Below are 16,157 nucleotides of genomic sequence, written 5' to 3'. Positions count from 1 at the left end.
CATGGGGGGACCCCAGGTCCCCCCCAGACCCAGGAAGCGCCAGTTGTCGAATTGGGGAGACACCCTTTGTGCGCTCTGTGGTGGACACAGAAGTGTGCTGAGAGGCCCTCCTGTGGGACGCTCTGTCTGCCCCAGCATTGTAGCTTTCATGAGCTACCTCAGTACCTTGAGGTATATAGAAAAAACATATAAAGCTGTGTCTGTGTCTGAATCATTGAATCAGAGGCTTCCGATTCCATTCAGAGAGATTAATGGGTCTCGATTTGATTCGGATTTGGGGATTCGGCCACCGACTTGGGCCAAATCACCACTGAATCAAATCAGTGACCAAAGCTTTGCACAGCCCTAATAGTTTGTTCTGCTCTTGGGGATTGATTTTTTTTTTTTTTTACTACAGTGACAGAATGTACAGCTTGGCAGTAGTTGGTAGGCTAGTACACACTATGGTTCAGAGAAGGGCAGAATATGGCCTGTGGGCCACATCCGGCCCACCAGACAATTTCATCTGACATGTGGACACCCACCAACTAATTATACCCCACCCAGCCTATCCACTCACTCCCACCCTTATGCATGGAAGAGCCTGGCCCAGCCAGCATGCAGCTTTCCCCAGCATCAAGCAGCTCCTCCTTGTCTCACTGCTGCAGTGCTTGCTCTGGGCAGCAGGTATGGAAGCAGTGGGGCTGGGGGTATGGGAGAGCTGCACTGGGAACAGGGGTGGAGGGGGCTGCAGCTGGGCGGTGGTGGGGAGCATGGGGCTAGGGCTGGTGGGAGTGCAGAGCTCACGCCCAGGGTGGGTGGCATGAGTGCAGAGCTCAGGTGGGCAGGGCGTGTGAGAGAGAGAGGGTGGGGTGGTGGGTGTGGGGACCCCTCCACATACTGCCCAGCAGTGGCTGCAGCAGCAGCAGGTGGGGGCCCTCTGGGTGCTTGTGGCCCATGCAGGTGCTGCTGTCCAGGAGCGCACAGCTCCAGCCAGTGCTGCACGGGAGGGCAAGGAACACAGCTAAGCTGGTCTGCCTCTATCATGTAGGGCTCCCAACAGTGCACGTGCAGAACCTGGCAGTTATACTCTATGAGTTATTTTTTATAATAACATTAAAATACAATATAGTAGGTGTTTGACATTTACTGCATCATTTGGGGTTTTTCTGGTTCAGATGGCAACACCTGAAGAGGGTTCTGGGGGCATGATGTGTGTGTGGAGGGGAGGGTTAAATGGGGTGACTTCTGGTGGTAAAGGTCAAGGGTTAGGGACAGGACTTTCAGTCCCCAGTTGGTGACCAGGGGGTAGGGCACCTGTCAAGGGGTGAGGCTACTGTAGTGGCCCTTAACAGCTCACCAAAACTCATTAAGTGGCCCTCCAGCTGAAATAATTGCCCACCCTTGCTATAGTCAGATTGTAGAAAATTAGGGTTGGAAGGGACCACAGGAGGTCATCTAGTCTAACCCCCTGCTCAAAGCAGGACCAGCCTCAACTAGATCATCACAGCCAAGGCTTTGTCTAGCCAGGTCTTAGAAACCTCCAAGGATGGACATTTCCACAGCTTCTCTGGGTAACCTGTTCCAGTGTTTTACTACCCTTTTCATGAATGTTTTTTCCTAATATCAAACTAAATATCTGTTCCTAGAGTAGCCCCAAAAAATTCAAGATTATGGTTCTAGATGAGGACTTGCACTGGTTTAGTACAAGTTCAACTGTCATAATATCAAAATTATTGTTGAAAGAGACATCTAGTCAGGAGGACATCTAGTCCAACCCTCTGCTCAAAGCAGCATCATCCCTGACTAGATCATCCTAGCCAAGGCTTTGTTTAGCCGGGTCTTAAAAATGTCCAGGGATGGAGATTCCACAACCTCTCTGGGTAATCTGCTCCAGTGTTTTACTACCCTCCTAGTGAGATGATTGTTTTTCCTAATATCTAACTTAACTTCCCTTACTGCAGCTTGAAACCATTGTTCTTTGTTCTGTCATCTGCCACCACTGAGAACAGTCCAGCTTCATCCTCTTTCGAACCCCCCTTCAGGTAGCTGAAGCTGCTATTAAATCCCCTCTGTCTTCTTATGTTTAGACTAAATAAGCCAACTTCCCTCAGCCTCTTCTTGCAAGTCATGACCCCAGCCCCCTCACCACTTCTGTTGCCCTCTGCTGGACTCTCTCCAGTTTGTCCACATCCTTTTTGTAGTAGGGGGCCCAAAACTGAACACAGTACTCCAGATGTGGCCTCACCAGTGAAGAATAGATGGGAACACACCTACCATTGCAGCCCAGTATGCCATTAGCCTTGGCAACAAGGGCAAGCTGCTAGCTTATATTTAGCTTGCAGTCCACTGTGGTCCTTAGGTCCTTTTCTGCAGAGCTACTGCCCAGCCAGTCAGCACCCAGCCTGTACTGGTGCATGGGATTGTTCTGTTTTAAGTGCAGGACTCTGAACTTGCCCTCACTGAACCTCATCCAATTTCTTTTAGTCCAATCTGTCAATTTGTCAAGGTCTCTCTGAACCCTAGTCCTACCTTCCAGTGTATCTACTATTCTCCCCAGCTTGGTGTCATCTGTGAACTGGCTGAAGGTGCACGCCATTCCATCTGATCCTTGAACAAAACCAGCCCTAGGGCTGACCCATGGGGCACTCCACTTGATACTGGCTGCCAACTAGATGGTGAGCTGTTGATTACCACTCTTTAAGCCTGATGATCTAGCCAGTTCTGTCTCCACCTTACAGTCCACCTTACAGTCCATTCATCCAGCTGTACTTCCATGGCTTGCCTGTGAGAACATTGTGGGAGACTGTATCATACTTTGACTTTAGCAAGGCTTTTATCATGTCTGCAGCTCTCCCCACATCCACAGAGCCAGTCATCTCATTGTCAAAAGCAATTGGGTTGCTCAGGTCTTGGTGAATCCATGCTGACTGTTCCTAAATCACCTTCTCCTCCAAGTGCTTAGAAATCGATTCCTTGAGGACCTGCTCCATGATTTTTCTAGGGACTGAGGTGAGGCTGACTGGTTTGTAGTTCCCTGGATCCTCCTTCTTTCCTTTTCTAAAGATGGGCATTATTTGCTCTTTTCCAATCATCCAGGACCTCTGAGTTTTCAAAGGTGATGGCCAGCAGCTCCACAATCACATCAGCTGTCTCCCTCAGCACCCTCAGTCCTTGACCAGTGCTGAAACAGTATCTCTAAACAGTGCCAGTTTTAAGTTTGGATATCTCATGTCCTCCTAGTAGAGATACAGCCTAGCAAACCCACAGGTAATTTCCTTACTAGCAATGAGGAAATCGAGTAAAGTTGGGACAACTCCAATAAAACTCTCCAGCTCCTGATCCTTCCCTAGGAGGGCAACTAGGGCACTGTTGATTGTCTTCATTGTTTAAATTTAGTCAAAAAAAATTTTTAATTGAGCTATATATGTCCATTGCTATTTTGCAAATAACTTGGGAGGATATATTGACTACCAACTTCTAGCGCTTCCACTCTTCTCCTTTCACATACTTAACACTGGAATTGCCTTGAGGGGGGTTGGATTCTTGTTGCTAGCTGAATAGACAGGTGTAGCAAACCTATGTTTAAAACAAAAAAACCCCTAAGTAGAAATCTCATCTCTCTCTCAACAGCAAGATTTATGGTACAAATTAATGACATTGTTTGCCAGTATCAACACAAATGTTGAGACCTAGCTGAACAATAACATTATTGAAAATACTTGGACTATATTAACAGCTGCCTCAATGAGCTCTTCACTTTTTTCTTTTTTCTTTTTTTTTTGCTTAGTAGATTTATGGTTTTATTCTCAGAGGTCTCATTTTGGGTAAGTTTAGGTATCTTTTTTAAGAGACTTAAGTGTGTTCTCACATCTCAGCTTACTACACGTAAGCCAAGGCTGGGGAAGGGTTTGAAATCTCTGGTACAACAGGTTAAAAAATAAACTAAAAAAAATTAGTCACTTCATAGGTCTCATCTTAACAGAGTTTATTTTAATGAAACTCACTAGCTTGGAAGTATAATCTATGATATGGTAATGATATTTAATTCCTCTCCAGTCACTTGTGACTTAACCAGAGGCAGCCAACCAAATTCTTCCCTGGAGAATTTAAAAGCATTTTATACATGCTTTTCAACAGTCTGCTTGAGATGAGCTTACGTGTAATTGATGATAACTAATGTCTAATTACCATAATTAGACAAGTGACAGAAAATTAAACTGCAGCTGGGAGCATGATGCTAGTGTAAGGCAGACTCTGATGTGCAGCACAGTCCACATTTGAAAGAAGTTCTACCAAAGCCCTTCCTGACAGTGGAGTGAGATCTGCAGTATATCTGCTGCTGTCCGTTATGTTTTATATTTTCCCATCAAAATACCTTGGGGTGAATTCTATCCAAGAGTAGTTAGCAAATGGAGACTGTCCTCCTGATTTTTGTAGTTAAAGACTGACACCTCCCTTCTCAGCCCCCAGAGTTGTTTCATTGTAGGAAGTTAAACACCTGGGGAGGTTGATTTGGTTTAATCTATCTATTTCTTTGAAGAGCTTCCTCATTGTGGGGGAGCAGTTTATTTTGCTATTATGCTGACATAGGAACAGACAATCAGCCTTTGCTTTACCCTTTTTTTTTTTCCTGGCAAATGGGGAGCAGTGGTTTGCAGAAAAATCTATGTTCTCAGTTTACAGTAAGACTGTATTGTCACCTTGTATCATCATCCTTATTAGCTGTAGAACTGTGTAATAACATTCATTTGATTTACAACATTTTATGACTTGACAGAACTCAATTAGAAGCTAACTTTTTTATTTTAATCCAGTGTGTGTTGAGGATTGCATCTCTGATTTCTAGAAAGTTAGTAGTCACTTTTTATTTATATTAAGTATTTATTTATGTATGTAGTTTAATGTTGTTAACCTAAATCCAGGCCTCAATGTGCTAGGGACTGTAGATCACTGTACCGTGAAAGATCACATCCTTCATTCTGTGTAGAATAGAAAAGTGTTTGTACTGTGTAATGTATACTAATCATATAAGATTTCCAGTTTGGAAAGCTTTTGAAGCTTTCACTCATTTTGCAGAATCTTTAGCACTAAAGCCCTGTAAAAGACTTAATGTTGTTCTTAGCAAATAAATAATAGAAACTAGATTAAGAAAGGACTAGTTTTAACAAATTGTGCTTTTATATTCTGGAAGTTCTAGTTTATAATGGAGGCTGTCCATAATTACCTGTTGAGTCTAAGCTTAGTTTTAACATGGCTGAACAAACTACAGGTAGGTGTATGCAAGTTCATGAACTTCCCTGCAGATTGGTTCTTTTACAGTTTGGATACAAATGTAGAACTGTGTGGCTTTTTGGACTGCTTATGAAGTGGTACTACTAGAGAGAACTGTAGTGTTGCCAAATTTGTGATATGCAAATATGGAGTAGGTCAAATTCGTCCTTGTTTACTGACTTCAATGGAACTGACACTAGTGTAATTTTTTAGGTAATAAGGGCCATTGTGAGTCAGACATGGTAATTCCTCTGGTCAGTATTCTGATTTTATTTAATTTTTTTTGTAGTAGTCAGAGCTGGATACCTCAGTGGTGTAAGAGCTCTTGCAGTAAACCAACAGGTGGTATTACCTGATCACATGATAGAAATTGGCCTAAGCATTGAAGCAAGAGGTTTTAATACATACTACAAATAAGAGGGATTTATCTGAAGAAGTGTGAAGCCTATTTTTGAATGGTTATTTGTTCTTAATCATGATATTCTATGAATCTTAATTTTGTTGCCTTCCAGCTTCATTATGTCTTCAGGCACAAAAAAAAAAGAACATGGTTCTGATAAGTCTTGTGTAAAAAGGACTTTAAATTAATTATCAGAGTGAAAGTTGGCTTTTTATTCTGCTTCAGAAATAATCTTGTGATTCCTCTTCATATTTATCTAGTGTTAAGTATTCGCGGTATTCAGGAGGAAGATCCCCCCGATGCTCAACTAATGAGACTAGATAACATGTTGCTGGCAGAGGGTGTCTCCGGGCCCGAGAAAAGAGGAAGAGGAGGACCGATGGCTGTAGCAGCAACATCAGGTGGCTGTCCAAATGACAATAGCATTGAACACTCTGACTACAGGGCCAAGCTGTCACAGATCCGACAGATATACCACTCTGAGCTAGAGAAATATGAACAGGTGATCTTTCTGCATGGAAGAGTTTTTATCATCTCAATTAAAAAAAAAATTAACCATTTTTCCTTTGCTGTTGGTTGTGAGCACAGAACAGGGAGTATCTTCATTTCATATGAATGCAAGGAGGGCAAATTCAAGTAAAAAACCTTTCATCTCACTGTTTTAGAATAAGGATAAGATGAAAGGACTTGACACTTTTTATCTTCAGTTTGATGTCTGATCATACTTGTTACAATACGTTTAAGAGCAAATAGAGTAAACTGAAACGTGTAGACTCCTAAAATCTTCTGGGAAAGATTTATTGTTGGAAAAATTAATTTGAGGAGATTTTTTATTGTTTGTCAATTAAATGTATTTATTAAATTTATTTTCAGGCTTGTAGTGAATTCACCACCCACGTTATGAACCTGCTTAGGGAACAGAGTAGAACAAGGCCAATTTCACCAAAAGAAATAGAGCGCATGGTGAACATAATCCATGGCAAATTCAGCACCATTCAGATGCAGCTGAAACAGAGCACATGTGAAGCGGTGATGATTCTGCGTTCACGATTTCTTGATGCAAGGTAATCAGCAAGCACAACTTGATGACAACAACTGATGGATCCAAACAAGTTGTTTTTGTTTCTTGATGCCAGTAATTATAAGTGCTGCCATCCTAACTTTGACCTAGTATAAATACCTTTTAAGAATGCACCACATCATGGCTGCATAAGTGTACTTAAAGATTAACACTAATTTAATTGCTATTTTGTCTGGCTTTTGTGTAGTTACTCAGAGCAGATTTTAGAGATGACACATGCTCTGTGTTGTATTCCCTAACTCTCCAGCAGTAAGAGTAATTATAGTGTGTTTATAGGCGTAAACGACGTAACTTCAGCAAACAAGCGACAGAAGTTCTGAATGAATATTTTTATTCTCACCTGAGTAATCCTTACCCCAGTGAAGAAGCCAAAGAAGAGCTAGCAAAGAAGGGTGGTATTACAGTCTCACAGGTAAGAACAGGTTTGTTTGGGGGTTTTTTTGTCTGGAGTTGTTCACATGGTAAATGTGCTCTTTCTTTTATTTAAAGAAAAGTTTGTGTGGCTTCTTTAGATAAGTGACCAAGAACCACTACTATAATTGAACCCTCCCAGCTCAGAATGGCCATCTGCTGTAAAGAAAGGTGCTTTTGTGGATCACAAATTGTTGGGGTTTTGTTGTTGTTTTTGGGAGGGGAGGTAAGTTTCAGTGTTAAGGTTATACAACTTGCTCTCCCTTCCCCCACTATCACCAGCATCCTCAAGCATAGTTCAAGAGCATCCTCTGCTGGTGGCCTCAATAACTACTAGGAGATGGTGTTCATGTGATGAAATACTTACTGACAACGCAACTTTTCTAGGTTTCTAACTGGTTTGGTAACAAGAGAATCCGGTACAAAAAAAACATGGGGAAGTTTCAGGAGGAGGCTAATATTTATGCAGCAAAAACAGCAGTGGATGCAACAAATGTGGTGGCACAGGGCAGCCAGGCAAACTCTCCATCAACACCAAACTCTGGTAAGTGACACTTCCAGCGAGGAAAGGCTCTCTCTGAAGAAGATTGTCCCTGCCTTCTGCTGGGGAAGCCACTGCAGTACAAATCCCAGGCCTTCTCCAGCTTCTTGCAAATTGTCCACTTATTCTTTATATTGAAGTATTAGAGCACTGTAAAAGATGGGAGCTGGTGTGTAGTCAGATCCTGCTGACTGGTTATCTAGACATTTTAATGGTACAGTTTAACTGTATTAACTCCTACCATCTTAATGTTTGCACCATGTAATTAGGACATCTTTCCACTATCACAGTCTCCCTCCTTAACAAAAAATTGGATTCTGTAGGAAAGCCACGTCTTGGTAGGAAGTACTTATCAAGCAGTATGTATTTATTGCTTTATAAATCATGCAGTAGAAGACTTTTTAATAGGATGATGCAAATGTATTATATAAAGTAAAACGTAAGCTATATATGCAGTTAAATAATTGGCCTTGGGCTTTAATTTGCTTACTTAAAAAAACTAGTGCACATTAGTGAGGCTCTATTGTAGTGTCCCTAAAGTTCAGTTGTGTGTGTGTGTCTGTGTGTGTGTGTGTGTGTGAGTGTAATTGTGTTTACCCTGGATCTTTCATCACTTCTTTTAAACAATGGTTTGAAGTAAAGCAAATAAACAGAAAGCCTAAATTCATATTATAATGCCAAATGGATTTACACTGAACTCAGCCTGGGTACTTTTGAAAATCTCATTGTAACTTTTAGATGCCACAAAACTTTAGAAAATCTGATCCTAAATGCGTGAACATTCAGGGCTATCTAAATGAAGATTGACATGAAAGCCATGTTTTAGTAACTGTCATATCTTTATAATGGCGTCTCATTAAATATTTACCGAATGAATGAGTGTAACATGCAGCAGATGGAGGTAAAGAGATTTGTAAAGAATCTCGTATTTAATCTTTATTCATTTCCTGACGACACATCCTTGTCTAGTGTTACCCTTTATCGGTGTTGTGAAAACGGTGTCTCTTCAGTTTTTTGCTTTTGGAATGAACTGATGGTTTTTGTGCACTTTGCTGAACTTGCTTTTCCTTTTTCAGCTTCCTCTGGCTCTTTTAAGATGACAAATTCTGGGGATTCATTTATAAACTTACAGTCACTGACTTCTTACCAGAGCTCCCCAGTGGGAGCCAATGTGCAGTCACAGGTGGGTATGTAGAGGATTGGCATACCACTTCAGTAACAGTTCAGATGAGAAAATCCAATATGGTTTTTCGTTGCCTCCTGGAAAGATTCATGTGCCTTCAACTTTTTAAAATTGTAAACAATAGATTTTATGTGGTTTATCATAAAATATGGAAGCGTATCAATAATAAAGATGGATAACTTCTGGTTTCATTTCCTGACATGTTAGAACTCTTGCTGGGCTGCTTTGATTTGCAACAAATGATTTTAAAGCCAAACTAAAACAGCAGTACTAAAACCCCTACCCCAAAGACACTTCTCAAACTTACATTTTATAATACCTGTATGACGGCTATGCAGCTTTCTTTTTGACTAAATGACTTCCCTTGTTAATCTCATTCCATATGGTGTCTTATTGCAGATGGAGTCCTTACATCATGTCATACACCAGACGGGAAGATATGACACCATTGTGGGGAATCCTTTGTATACGACGCAGCGCATTGATGTAAGGAGTTTGATCATTTAATAACTTTTATTGTTTTAGGAGACACTAGGGGGAGTTTTGTGCTTTTATCACAGATGAAGCTTTGTAGACCTTTTGCTCTTAGCTAGTGGAAAACCTTCAGTGGTTTAGACTGCCTTCCCATGTAGCTGAAGGAACTAGCGAGTCTGAGTTATTCCACTAAATTACTATTCTCTACACTGTAATGCTTTGTAAAGGAAAAAAAAAATCTCTCACAAAGTAAACACTCTACCTAGCCCAGCACAACTATTTTCTTTGGCCTGAAGAAACTTTTGTTTGAAATATTCTGCTTTACTAGCGCACAACTGTTGTCTGTGGAAGGGTAGCTAATGACATCAAGAGTCTCCTGAAATGTTCCCAAAGGGTGTGGTAGCAAGGGTCTGAAATGACAAAGGTGTTAATGAAGCCACCTTTTCAGTGCAGGGAAAAACCTGGCTTGGGTCCATAGGGAGGACTTGGTGTGTTGCATCCTCTAATCCAGGAGTTCCCAAACTGTGGTATGCATACCCCTGGGAGTACGCAGGACATCTCTGGGGGTACACAGGAGAGACTGTGTAACAGCAGCTTTATTTCCATTATAATTATAAAATGTATGCTGGTAGGGGTATGCAGGAAACTAGTAAATCTGGAAGCGGGGTACGCAATGAGAAAAAGTTTGGGAACCTCTGCTCTAATTCACGTTTACTGCTGTGTCTGTACAAGGAGCACAAGAATAGCCAACCTAGTGCTAGCAGAGAAGTCTACATAGAAGCAACGTTTTGTAGTGTGGAAGAAATCAAACTTTGCATTGTGGTTGAATCAGAACTGACAACTCTGTAAGTTTACAAGCATATTTATACTTAAGACAGAGAGAGAAAAAGATACGACCTTGGATAGTAAATTGCTGATCTAACGCACACAGACATACAGGCAGTTTACTTAAAGAACTGTGAAACATTGTGCTTATAGAAATAGTTATCAGTTTCTGGTTTCTCAGAGAGAAAAACTTAACATCTGTACACAGGGTAATATATCAAGACAAAACAAGGCATGCAGAATTCCTTATTTCAGAACATTTAACTGAAATAAGCACCTCTGGTCTCTGTCTGTTTTCTTAGTCAAGTTAGGAGCCAGGTTAAATTTATTACCACATTCCCTCCTTTTTTTTTTTTTTTTTTTCTATCAAGTTAGATATTTATAGCCATTAGCCTTTCAACTTCTAGTTTTTCTTTCTCTTTACTTTCTGCTATTTCAACATACAAATTACATACTTTGTTTCTGGTTGATGGGCTATTCCGCATTTGCTTGGCAGCACAACTTGAGCAACATTGTATTATCATAAACACTAGGCATACTTCAATAAAAACAACAAACAATATTAACAAACTATGAATGATGGTAGAGCCTAAGGAACTGAAAATAGAGCTAAACCAAGAACTCAAATTCCAACTATCTGACTCATGCAATTTAGATGCTGCTTTTCGAATATGTTTACCTAAATCCTGGATTTCTTCTGAATTATCAGGAATATAAGTACAACATGCTTTATCTATTAAAACACAGACTCCTCCTTTGCTGGCTAGTATATAATCTAACACAAGTCAGTTTTGCAGTGTCATTTGCCTTATTTCCTTCATTTCTGTATTTATTTGATCAAAATTATCAGCAGTAGCATTAGCAATCTTTTCCAGAAAATGCTGCAACTTTCTTTATCTCGGACATAGCTAAGCCTGTGCCATAGCTGGGGAACATTATACCCTAAAACCTTTGATTTTCTGTAATTTTGCGAACATTGCGAATTCTTTATTTAGGTAAGTGAGATCTAATAGTAAAGGCAGGATATGCTGCGGAGACATAGCACGTTCCTTTCCAACTGGAGGGAAGATTTTTATAGGCCTTATCTCCACACACAAAATAGTGACCAGCTAATGCAGTAAATCCACCTGTATTACAGTTCATCATTTTTTAATAATAACCTGAAAATTCTTTGATTAATGACATAGCAGAAGGAATACCGGTGTCCCAGGAACCGTTGATCCATGCACCCTGGGTATTAAATTCTGCTTTGCATTTACTGACTCCTACTGCAACATGAGATCCCTTACAGGTCCAACAAAACTTTCCAGGGGTGGCATGCACTAATTGTACATATACCAGTTGCAGCTTGCATTCTGCCAGGTTTCGTTCCCATGATAATTTGAATAGTAAGGGGCTAACATCTGAGTTGCATTCAAGGGTACTGGTATCATGGGTATCCCTCTGGTAGAATAGTTAGGGACATGACTGCATATCCAACAACAAGAGACATTTAAATCTATCCCAGTTTGATTAACTAAAGACAAGAATACATTTTCATGAAATGATCATCTTTGTTGGTGCGGAAGTGTAGTTTGGTTTACAGAGTTTCTCATACTTGATGATTCAAGTTCATATAAGATGATCCAAAAAGAAATACAGAGAACTACCCAGATCATGACTAACCAACTCCACCTCGGGAACCAGGAACTAGGTAGAGGACTTTTTCCTGTCCCAAAGGGCATAGTGGTGTCGTTGGGGCACATCCTCTTTGCACTAGTGGCAAATCTTCTTTGCCAGTAGGCGCTTGGCTCACTACTGGTCTTGAGCTCTTCTGCTGGCAGGCGCTAAGCTCAATCCCAGTCTGTGGAGGCTGATTACAAGATTGATATGGAGGAGACTCTGGGTCTAACAGGGCTGATGTTTTCTTACTGTGTGAAGCGTGAATCCTTGTCTGGAGTCCTTGACACTTCATTGCGGTGTTGGTGGTCAGGAGTACCTGGAATGGGCCTTTCCAGCGATTGACTTTTGTTGATGGACTTTTATATGGACCCAGTCACCAGGCAGGATAGAATGGCACGGCTTATCTAGTTGTTTGGGGAGAGCTGCCTGTACCTGTGAGTGAAAAGCCGTAACACACTTCATTAGTACCTTACGATAGCCCAGAATGGTATCATCAAGTGAATGTATATTGCAAAAGTGGGAGGCAACAGGTAGCAAGGCAGGGAGCCTCATGGGTCTTCCCATTAGAATTTCATGTGGGCTAAGCCCAGTCCTTTGGTTGGCAGTAGATCTCCTACTCATAAGGGCTATGGGAAGTGCATCTGGCCATTTTAGGTACGTCTCAGCACAAATTTTGGCCAGTTTTTTTCAGAATGCCATTTTGGCATTCCACTTGGCCCAAGGCCTGTGGATGGTATGGGCAATGAAAGTTCTGTTGGATCTGCAGGACTTTGCAGACTTCTTTCATTATCTGTCCAGTAAAATGAGTTCTTCTATCAGAGTTTAGGGATAAAGGAATACCAAACCTTGGAATAAAGGCTCTGAGCAACTTTTTGCTTACAGTGATGGTGTCAGCTTTTGCACATGGGTAGGCTTCTACCCATCCAGAAAACATGCATACAATAACAAGAACATATTTATAAGAACAACATTTCTGTACTTGAATAAAATCTAGTTGTAAATTTACAAATGGTCCCCAAGGTGGGGGATGTGTGCTGCCGCCTTTGTTTTTACAGGCTTTTCCACATTATAGGCTTGGCAAATAGGACAGGTGTGGCAGTACTGTTGAGCCACAGATGGAAAAGTTGGAGCAAACCAATCGAGCTTAACAGCTTCTATCATTCCCCCTTTGCTCACATGTTCCATGCTGTGGTGTATACAAGCAAGATAAGGAAGAAGGACCATTGGGGCAACCAGGAGGCCGTCTGGGGAGTGCCACAAATAGTCAGGGTGTAACAAACACCCAGCCAGTCTCTGTGTATGTTTCTCTGGTTCTGGAGCCTGATCTGGGACAAGAGCAACGTCGTGAAGACTTGCCAATGGAGACTGGTCAGTTGGAATAGACAAAAACACAAGCCTAGCCTGAGGAGTGGAAATAGCCACAGCTTTGGCAGCGGAATCTGCCAGAGCATTCCCATGTGTAACATCATAAGGTTTCTGGTGAGCTTGACATTTAATAATAGCAACAGCAGAAGGTAATTATAAAGTATTCAACAAGGGATTTACGTATGGACCATTACTAATCTTGGCACCTCCTGAAGTGAGGAAGCCTCTTTGTTTCCAAAGTTGACCATAATCATGTACAATAACAAAAGCATATAACAAGAATCAGTATAAATATTAACAGAGGCACCACAGGCTAGGGTGCAAGCCCTGGTGAGGGCCACAAGCTCAGCAACTTGAGCTGAATACACATTAGGTAAGTGATGGCTTTCTGTAACATCGTATTGGGAACATACTGCATATCCTGCAACAAGAGAACCTTTTGAGTTTCTTTGACATGATCCGTCAACATAGAATACTAGATCTGGGTTTTGCAAGGGGTTGTTCTTTAGATCAGTGCGGGGCATTGATAGGTGAGCAGTAACAAAGATGCAATCATGGGGTTCACCATCTGAAGGGGTAGGTAACAGAGAAGCAGGGTTTAAAACAGGGCACCTAGTTAGGGTGACATTTCCAGCAGAGAGAAGCAAGATTTCATACTTGGTTAATGTAGCATTTGAAAGGTGTTGGGTTTTTTTTTAGCAAAAGGGCTGCTATAGCATGTGGGACAGCAACAGTAAGGGGAGAACCTAATACAAGGGTAGAGGAAAGTTCAACAGTTGCAGCTGCAGCTACTGCACGGAGACATGGAGGAAGTCCAGCTGCAACAGGGTCAAGAGCAGAGCTATAATAAGCAATGGGATGGTGCTTGTCTCCATGTGTCTGAGTGAGTACTGCAAGTGCAAATCCATCCTTTTCATGACAAAAGAAAATAAAAGGTTTAGTATAATTGGGAAGGCCTAAGGCAGGAGCTTGCGACAGAGCTTGTTAATAGAGGCAAAATCGGCTTCGATCTCTGAAGTCCAGGGTAAAGGCTCAGGGTATTAACAAGAGTCAGATTTTGGAACGGCTTGACTATAGAGACATAGCCAAGTATCCACTGGCGGTGGTAGCCAGCTGTGCCTAGGAAGGTATGCATTTGGGACACGGTAGTTGGTTTAGGGATTTTAAGAATAGCTTTTATTCTGGAAGAGGAAAGCAGTTGTTCTCCAGCAGAAATATCATGACCTAAACAGTGGACATGAGAGAGACAAAGCTGCAGCTTTTCTTTAGTTGCTTTATGGCCTTTTAGGGCAAGAGAGGTGAGGAGAGTTTAAAGAATTAGTTTTACAGGCTTCAAGGGAGGTAGATGCCAAGAGCAAATCATCAACATATTGCACAAGCACAGAATTTTCTTTAAATATTATGTCATCTAGATCTTTCTTCAGAATTTGAGGGAAAAAAAGAGAAGGGGATTCAGTATAACCCTGGGGCAATCGTGTCCAGGTATACTGAAATCCTTGATAGGTAAATGCAAAGAGAAACTGGCTTTTGGGGTGTATAGGAATAGGGAAAAATGCAGAACACAAGTCAACAACAGTAAAATAACAAGCATTAGGAGGAATACAGGACAAGGTAGTAATTGGATTTGGTACAACAGGAAAAGTAGGTAAAACTGCAGAATTTACCACATTGGAGGTCTTGTACAAAGCGATAAGTATTCTTTCCAGATTTTTTTTTTTACAGGAAGAATAGGCGTATTACAAGGGCTCTTAGTCAGGATAATGACACCTTGCTTTAAAAGGGCAGTTACAACAGGGCGTATCCCTTCTTCGGCTTCTGGACGTAAAGGGTATAGAGCAATTTTGGGTAAAGGCTTAGCTGGGTTTAATCTAATTTTTACAGGCTGGGGAGTATGGATTTGTCCTACTTCATTAGCGTGCTAGGACCAGAGAAACGGAGGGACAGCTTTTATGATTTTTTCTTGCAACAGAAAGATTAGGGAACTCAGGTTCAGGAGGTGAGCTAGCTAAGGCGGCAAGTACAGCCATTTCTTGAGGCTCACACTATCCAAACTTTTTTTTTCTCCCAGAACTGTCAGACCCACTGTGTAAGTAGTAACTGTGAGTAGAAAGAGTTAAGGTGAAAGACTCTGTGTTGCTGTTGTCAATGAAAGTATTTCCCCATGTGAATTGAGTTAAATTCTGTAAAGAATTAGGAGGTCTCTCTGAGGCCAGGAGTGGAAACCTTGCACAGCTGCCCCGAAGACAACAGAGTTGTTCTGTGTGCTCTTTGAAAGCAAGGGTGCAAGGTGGAAACTCTTAGAGTGTGAGTGTTTTCCACAATAAGTGTTGACCAAGGCTGAGACTAGAGATGCTCTTGAACCTTGTGCCTCAACGCAGAAATTCCCTTGTGTGAATTGAGAGTATGAATTGAGAAGTATGAGCCACTGACCAGGTCTGAGACTAAGGTTGGGTTCAAGGCTGTCTGGAAGGGCAGTTTTGAATGCAAGGGGGCCCAGCTGGAACCTTGTGACCCAGTGGACAGGTTTACCCTTTCTCCATCCACCCTCATAAATGAGCAGTGTCTAGCCATGAGTGAACTGCATTGTGTGCCGTTATTGCAGTGGAGTCTTATCTTTGGACATTAGCCACAGCATCTCTGTGCTGCTAGCAAATCTCACAACCTGACCAGACATTTTGAATAAGCCATTCCTGTATGAAAGACCTGTGTGAATTGAGTTTAAAGATATGGGGAGCAGAGAGTCTAAAGACATACCGGCTCCGCCAAAAGGGACTCCAGCATTGTACATGTACACACACTATGGCCATAAAAGTTGTAGGTTTCTAGACAAATGGAATTGGTATACCAGAGATGATTTTAGCTGGCAGTTTCCCCTGGAGGAAACATTTGATTTAAGTAAAATTGTTCATCTCCTCAGAGACCTTGAGTTAAGAGGTAGTAATATACCACAGACTCAGTGGGA

The 16,157-nt window shown here is 41.6% G+C and overlaps 1 protein-coding gene across 1 annotated transcript in view; it reads left to right on the top strand.

The window, feature by feature from the left end:
• PBX4 (PBX homeobox 4) overlaps nucleotides 1-16,157 on the top strand; it is a 30,822-nt gene that overhangs the window by 11,278 nt on the left and 3,387 nt on the right. Inside the window, exons 3-8 of the mRNA XM_090059398.1 lie at nucleotides 5,914-6,155; nucleotides 6,527-6,717; nucleotides 7,011-7,146; nucleotides 7,533-7,689; nucleotides 8,763-8,869; nucleotides 9,269-9,355. Of these exons, the coding sequence (XP_089915524.1) occupies nucleotides 5,914-6,155; nucleotides 6,527-6,717; nucleotides 7,011-7,146; nucleotides 7,533-7,689; nucleotides 8,763-8,869; nucleotides 9,269-9,355 (920 nt within the window). The remainder of the gene's footprint in view (nucleotides 1-5,913; nucleotides 6,156-6,526; nucleotides 6,718-7,010; nucleotides 7,147-7,532; nucleotides 7,690-8,762; nucleotides 8,870-9,268; nucleotides 9,356-16,157) is intronic.

The sequence above is a fragment of the Crocodylus siamensis genome, chromosome 8 (assembly GCF_052110815.1).
Source record: "Crocodylus siamensis isolate JL-2025a chromosome 8, ASM5211081v1, whole genome shotgun sequence".
Taxonomy (NCBI): domain Eukaryota; kingdom Metazoa; phylum Chordata; order Crocodylia; family Crocodylidae; genus Crocodylus; species Crocodylus siamensis.
The sequence above is the reverse complement of the archived record's forward strand: the minus strand, read 5'-3'. Positions and strand labels throughout refer to the sequence as shown.